The following is a 7500-nucleotide window of genomic DNA, read 5'->3' as shown; positions in this document are numbered from 1 at the left end:
CTTCTTCTCTTTCTTCTCTTCTTCTGCTTTTTTTCTGTTTCTTCTTCTTTTTCTTCTTTTTCTTCTTCTTCTTCTTCTTCTTCTTTCTTCTTCTTCTTCTCTTTCTTTTTTTCTTCTTCTTCTTCTTCTCTTTCTTCTTCTCTTCTTTCTTCTTATTCTTATTCTTATTCTTATTCTTATTCTTATTCTTATTATCTTTCTTCTTATTCTTATTATTATTTTCTTTCTTCTTCTTCTTATCTTTCTTCTTCTTCTTCTTCTTCTTTTTCTTCTTCTCTTTCTTCTCTTCTTTCTTATTCTTATTATTATTATTCTTAATCTTATTCTCTTTCTTATTATTATTATTATTATTATTATTATTATCTTTCTTCTTCTTCTTCTTCTTCTTCTTCGTCTTCTTGGTTGTCGTTATATCATCTCCTTCGTTTTCTTTCTTCTCTTTCCTCTCTCTACGCTTCTTTTTTTTCAACATGTTTTTCTCCTTATATCTGAAATCCCCCTGCCACTCCGCCCTCACTTTTCCTCATCGTCCTCTTCACCATTTCCCTTTTCCTCTCTCCTTCCCTTTCTTCTCTGCATACAAACAAGCTTGGAAATATATATGTATGAAAAATACACACGGCTTCATGCCTCCATTTTTAAAGGGACATGAACCTGCACTTCCGTTTAAGAGAGGCATCACATTATTTTTATTTTTATTTTTATTTTTCTAAAATAAATATGACACAGAGGCTAATGACGTCTGCAATAAGTGAAGACAGGTATTGAGTATTCTCTCAGTGACCACTTCAATTATTCAAAAATCATCTGCAATGCAACACCTTCCAACGCAATCCAAATAAAAGATATATATATATATATATATATATATATATATATATATATATATATATATATATATATATACTAACTGAGTAAAGGAATCTCCCGTAAAGCAAGAAAAGAGAAAGAGAAAAAAGAAAACATGACAGGAACAGAAGGAGAGCAAATAAACGCAAATAAAACTGTCATTTAGCCAAACAAGACTGTCACAAACGCATTTATCCACGTCCCCCAAATAAAACTCTTTTTTTTTTTCTCCTTTTTTCACCTTTTTTCTCCTTTTTTCTCAGGTTCGGGTGCGAGAGACGAGGGTCGCAAGTCGTCCTACATGCTGCAGATCCGAGGCACCACCAGCCATAACACCAAGGCCATTGAGGTACGTCTTAAAGAGAGACAGAGAGAGAAAGGAGGGAGAGGAGAGAGAGGAGAGACAAAGAGAGAAAGGGAGGAGAGGAGAGACAGAGAGAGAAAGAGGGAATAGGAGAGATAGAGAGAGAAAGGAGGGAGAGACAGAGAGAGAAAGAGAGGAGAGGGGGGACAGAGAGAGAAAGGGAGAAAGGGGTGACAGAGAGAGAAAGGGAGAAAGGGGGAAAAGTGGAGAGACAGAGAGAGAAAGGGGAGAGAGAGTGGAATGGAGAGACAGAGAGAGAAAGGGAGAGAGGGGGAGAGGCGAGACAGAGAGAAAGGGGAGAGAGGGGGGGGTGGAAAAAACAGAGAAAGAAAGGGGAGAGAGAGTGGAGAGGAGAGATAGAGAGAAAGGGGAGAGAAGGGGGAGGGGAGCGACAGAGAGAGAAAGAGGAGAAAAAGAGAGAGGGGAAAGAGAGAAAGAGAGAGAGAGAGAGAGAGAGAGAGAGAGAGAGAGAGAGAGAGAGAGAGAGAGAGAGAGAGAGAGAGAGAGAGAAAACGAAGGATCCAGGAAGAATGTATCTGAAAAATTAATAGACACGCAGATCGACAGAAAGACAGAGTGATAGACAGGGAAGAAGGGTGGGTCAGAACAAAGAGAGAGAGAGAGAGAGAGAGAGAGAGAGAGAGAGCGAGAGAGAGAGAGAGAGAGCGAGAGAGAGAGAGAGAGAGAGAGAGAGAGAGAGAGAGAGAAAGAGAGAGAGAGATAGAGAGAGAGAGAGAACGGATCTAATCTCAATGTTAAATACTAAAATCTTTGAAACAGATAACAAAAATATTTAATTCCACGTAATCCCAGTCATCATTCAACAAATAGGCTTTGAATTAATAAGATTATGGAATATTAGTCTTTGGATATCAGTACGTGATACGTAAGAGGATTATCTTAATCAGTTTAAAGGCTTATTTTTTGCAACAAAGACATTATTTTTTCCCATTCATGAAAATTTCCATAAAAAATGCAAAAAAAGAGTGAACCAGTAACAATTTTTGTGGAAGAAACATTGCATAATTTATGCAAAAAAAATGGATATGTAGAAATTATATTGCAGTTTGGGATAGCGAAACACTAGATAAAAAAAAAGATGCATGTCAGGCAATTAAGATGATTGATTCATCTTTAGCATCTCCATCTGACAGCTTGACAACTATAATATGAATCATATATTTTTTATTCTCTCATTGTGAAGATTCTTATCACATTCAGATTCTTAATTAGTTTATTACGGTGTCATTTAGAGAATAATCACCTCATTAATCAATTCTAATCAGGTCAAACAATGCATACCATTATAACGCAAGGACGAAAAGAAAGAAACAGTAAGCAAAACAAGCAAAAAGGAACTAGAAGAGAAAAAAACAGACAATAAAACAACAGAGAAAGATCAAAAGCTCCCTCCCTCTTCCTCATTTATCTCTCCCCCTTCTCCATTTCTCTCTCTCTCTTCTCCATTTCTCCCTCCCTCTTCCTCACTTCTCCTCCCCTTTTCCTCCCCCCCCCTCTTCCTCCCTACCCCTTCTCCCTCACTCTACCCTCCCTCGTTCTCACTTCTCCCTCCTCCTCCTCCCTCCAGGTCGACCTCCGCGCGGGCTGCCTGAACTCCAACGACTGCTTCGTGGTGGCGACCCCCCAGACCACGTACGTGTGGTGCGGCAAGGGCTCCACGGGCGACGAGAGGGAGATGGCCAAGACGTTCGCCTCCAGCAGGGGAGACACCTTGATTGTGTCTGAAGGTGAGGAGAAGGGAAACCTCGGATTCTGATCTGTTGCGTGAGGGGATAATCACGGAGGGATAAGGGGAGCCTCGCATTGTGTTTTCGCTTTTGTATGTTGATGGGGAGTAGTTTACAAGGGGTAGAGGGGAAGTCTTGTTTTTATTCTAGGTTATATGAGGGAGGTACTTTGGTAGATAGAAAGTGGGGAATAAGGGGATACCTCATACCTTTTTTTTCACTCTTGTGGGAAGAGATAGTTTAGGGTATGTAAGGTCAGGGTATGAGGTGAGCCTCATATTTGATTTCTCGTTTGTATGAGGGGAATCATTTGGGAGGAGACAAGATGAAGAGATGGGGGGGGGGGGGTAGAAAGAGAGAGAGAGAGAGAAAGAGAGAGAGAGAGAAAGTAAGAAAGAAAGAGAGAGAGAGAGAGAGGCAGACAGAGACAGACAGACAGACAGAGAGTGAGAGAGAGAGAAAAAGAGAGAGAGAGCCCATAGACTATAAGAAGGGTTCGAGGGGGAAACTTTGAGAGGGTAAGTGGAGATAAGGGGAAGGAGAAGAAGAGAGAGGGGACGAGTCTAAATCGATAGGGAAAGTGTGAGAGGGCCGTAGAGTGCAAGGCGAAGAGGCTCTGAGGGGAAAAGAATGGAGGAACTAAAAGAGAAGGAATCCAGAGAGGGAAAAGGGGAATGCAATAAAAAGGAACAAGAGAAGAAGCGAAAGAAAGAAGGAATCCAGAAAAGGAAAAGGGGGAATAGAGTAAAAAGGGAGAAGAGAATAATCGGAGGAGAGCAGGAATCCAAAAAGGGAAATGGGGAATGAAGTAAAATGGGAGAAGAGATAGGCGAAGATAAATCAGGGGAAGGAAGATGACCTAAAAAATAAGTCGATTGACGTCAAGGAACGAGATACGCAGAATAATGAATACATAAGTGAACGAAGAACAGAAATAACAGGAATAGATACATAGATGAATAAATACAGTATTGAATACTCATATAAACGAATAAATGAATAAACAAACGGCCAACCAAAACAAACAAACAAAACAAACAAGTATATAAACACCAGATAATCCTTTACCAAAAAAAAAAAAATAATAATAATAATAATAATAATAAACTTTCTTCCTTCTAAGGATACGAGAAGGAGGAGTTCTGGCGCGCCCTTGGAGGGAAGGAGCCCTACGCCACGACCCCGAAGCTGAAGGAGGAACACCCGTCTCACCCGCCGCGCCTCTTCCAGTGCAGCAACGCCTCGGGAGTCTTCAAGGGTGGGTCTCTCCCTGTGTGCGTTTGGTTACGTGGCTGCGTGTGCTTGTTTTGTGTATTTGTGTATGTGTGCGTGTGTATGTGTGTGTGTTTGTTTGTTTACGTATTTGTTTGTGTATTTGTTTATGTGTTCGTGTGTGTGTGTGGGGGGGGGGGGTTACGTGTTTATGTTTATTTATGTATCTGTGTATATGTTTGTTTGTTTGTTTGTTTACGTGCTTGTGTGTTTGATTGTGTATCTGTACATATTTGCGCACGCGCGCGCGCGTGTGTGTGGATGTTTGAGCGAACATGGATTTGTAAGTCTGCCTCTTAAAGCAATAGATTAACGCACATGTGTTCTTTCGTGTGTTAATATAGTATGCCCCCCGTGCTACTTAATACTTCCAATGCCATTCAAAAATACACCGTATAATTACCGACAATTTATGACTCAAGATTAAGCAGAACTCCGTTAGCTATCCCCGATTGTCAGATAAATAAGATTTCTATGACCGCTTTTTAGCGAGAAATCCGTTTTCTTTGTCCGTTTGTTAAGAGAAATCCGTTTTCTTTGTCTCTTTTTTAAGAGAAATCCGTTTACTTTTTCCTTTTTAAGAGAAACCGTTTTCTTTGTCCTTGTGCAAAAAGAAATCCGTTTTCTATGTCCCTTTTTTAAGAGAACCCGTTTTATTTGTACTTCCTGAAGAGAAATCGTTTTTTTTTTTCTAAGAGAAATCCGTTTTCTTTGTCCCTTTTTCAAGGGAAACCGTTTTAGTTGCCCTTTTTAAGAGAAATCCGTTTTCTTTGTATCTTTTATAAGAAAAATCCGTTTTTTTTTTCATTTTTTAAGAGAAATCCATTTTCATTGTCCCTTTTTTAAGAGAAATCCGTTTTCTTTGTCCTTTTTAAAGAGAAATTCGTTTTCTTTGCCCCTCTTTAGGGAGTAATCCGTCTTCTGTTTCTTCTTATTATGAGAATTCCGTTGTCTTTGTCCCTTTTTTTAGGAGAAATATGTTTTCTTTGTTCTATTTTTTAAGAGAAATCCGTTTTCTTTGTCCCTTTTTTAAGAGAAATTCGTTTTAGTTGTCCTTTTTAAGAGAAATCCGTTTTCTTTGTCCCTTTTCGAAGATAAATCTGTTTTATTTGTCCTTATAAGAGAAATCCGTTTTCTTTACCCCTTTTCGAAGAGAAATCCGTTTTCTTTGTCCCTTTTCGAAGAGAAATCCGTTTTCTTTGTCCCTTTTCGAAGAGAAATACGTTTTCTTTATCCCCTATCGAAGAGAAGTCCATTTTCTTTGACCCTTTTCGAAGAGAAATCCGTTTTCTTTGTCCCTTTTCGAAGAAAAATCCGTTTTCTTTGTCCCTTTTCGAAGAGAAATCCGTTTTCTTTATCCCCTATCGAAGAGAAATCCGTTTTCTTTATCCCCTATCGAAGAGAAATCCGTTTTCTTTATCCCCTATCGAAGAGAAATCCGTTTTCTTTGTCCCTTTTCGAAGAGAAATCCGTTTTCTTTGTCCCTTTTCGAAGAGAAATCCGTTTTCTTTATCCCCTATCGAAGAGAAATCCGTTTTCTTTATCCCATTTCGAAGAGAAATCCGTTTTCTTTATCCCCTATCGAAGAGAAGTCCGTTTTCTATGCCCCGTAATTTAATGAAATCCATTTTCTTTTCAGCCGAAGAGGTGATCAACTTCTCCCAGGTGGACCTCGTGGACGATGACGTCATGCTGCTGGACGCTTGGGACACCCTCTTCCTCTGGATTGGTCACAACTCAAACAAGGTCAGCGGAGAATAATTGTTATAGAGGCTGTTTCATTATTTTTAACTGGGAATATATGGATCTTGTTTTATAACAGGTATATGTTATGTAATTTCCGTGAATCGCAGAAGATAGTCATAGTCGACGGCCTTCTCAAGATTAGAAAGTGAATTTATTTTTTGGCGAAGATATGGAATTCTCTATTTTTTTCCTATTTTTCTTCCTTCCGAAAGATCTCCGTGATTCTTTCATAAATAAAGATTTATGGCAAAATCATATTTATTTATGGCGAAATACGTATGCAAAATCATATCTAAAATCCTAACTACATATTATATATCCATCTATTTTCGCGTGTGTGGGTGATCTCTATTCATTTGTGTAGCTTCATCTTAATGTAAAAAAAAAAAAAAAAAAAAAAAAAAAAATCATGTTCAGCCGCAAGACGTTCCTCACGTCACGCGTCTTCTTCAGCAAATATATTTTGCTCGTGCCTCAACATCACGGCTTCTGATAATCACCACACCATCACCCCTGAGAGTTACCATCATTACCGCCGCGGTAATCACACTATACCAATCGCCATTATCACCAATACTCCAGATCACCAATACTACCACTTCGCATTAAAAGCATTTCCCTCTCTCGCTTCCATCTTAACACTCAGAGCGATCACAGATGATATGTTTTACCTCGGTAACGTCTTCAGGTGATACAAACAACACCTGACAAAGTGCTTTGAAAGCTATTTTGAAAAGCAATGCGAGTATAATGAAGTGGCAGACACAACATCCCGACGTTTCAATTTCAGCTTCAGGAGTCATTTCACTTTATCAACATGAAATCAAACATGAGAGGCCATTTTGTCTTAAATCTGAATATTTTCGAAGAGGTCATAATGAAACAGCTCAAGAATTATACCATTAATGATTTGGTTTGGAAAATCTTTAGTGGAAATATTAATGTTTACGGATATGTGTACATTGTTAATCAAAGGCTTTATAAACGGGAAGAGAGAGGAGAAAAATAGAGAGTGAGGGAGGGAGGGAGGGAGAGAGAGAGAGAGAGAGAGAGAGAGAGAGAGAGAGAGAGAGAGAGAGAGAGAGAGAGAGAGAGAGAGAGAGAGAGAGAGAGAGAGAGAGAGAGAGAGAGATGGGGGGAGGGAGGGAGAAAGAAAGAGACGTGAGGAAAGAGAGAACGAAGAATAGAGAGGAAGGGATGAAGAGGTGAAACAAATCGCCAAACAGGATATGGGACAAAATTTGATAGATTAATTGCTATTGTTATGTACTGAATTAATTGCCATTGTTTTGCACTTAAATAATTGCTATGACATTGCATGTTCTCACTACACGAATAGCTGTTACTTTGTATATACGGACCCGAGGCGTTAAGAAGAACCAGCTGGATGGCAATAAAAGACGCCATATACTCTGTACACACCCCCACCTTTATTTTGTTTATTTCCTTAAAAAAAATAACTTTGATCTTATTCGAACAAAAATCTTTAAACGAAAGCTAATGCAGGCATCATCAGACAGA

At 39.1% G+C, this 7500-nt stretch overlaps 1 protein-coding gene across 3 annotated transcripts in view; it reads left to right on the top strand.

Annotated features, from left to right (window-relative positions):
* LOC125036581 (villin-1-like) overlaps window positions 1–7500 on the top strand; it is a 71785-nt gene that overhangs the window by 50651 nt on the left and 13634 nt on the right. For all 3 annotated transcript variants that reach the window (XM_047629297.1, XM_047629299.1, XM_047629298.1), the window contains exons 14-17: window positions 1113–1198; window positions 2802–2961; window positions 4085–4219; window positions 5873–5979. In XM_047629297.1, the coding sequence (XP_047485253.1) occupies window positions 1113–1198; window positions 2802–2961; window positions 4085–4219; window positions 5873–5979 (488 nt within the window). The remainder of the gene's footprint in view (window positions 1–1112; window positions 1199–2801; window positions 2962–4084; window positions 4220–5872; window positions 5980–7500) is intronic.

The sequence above is a fragment of the Penaeus chinensis genome, chromosome 21 (assembly GCF_019202785.1).
Source record: "Penaeus chinensis breed Huanghai No. 1 chromosome 21, ASM1920278v2, whole genome shotgun sequence".
Classification (NCBI taxonomy): domain Eukaryota; kingdom Metazoa; phylum Arthropoda; class Malacostraca; order Decapoda; family Penaeidae; genus Penaeus; species Penaeus chinensis.
Note: the sequence above shows the minus strand (reverse complement) of the source record. Positions and strands in the feature narration are given on the sequence as shown.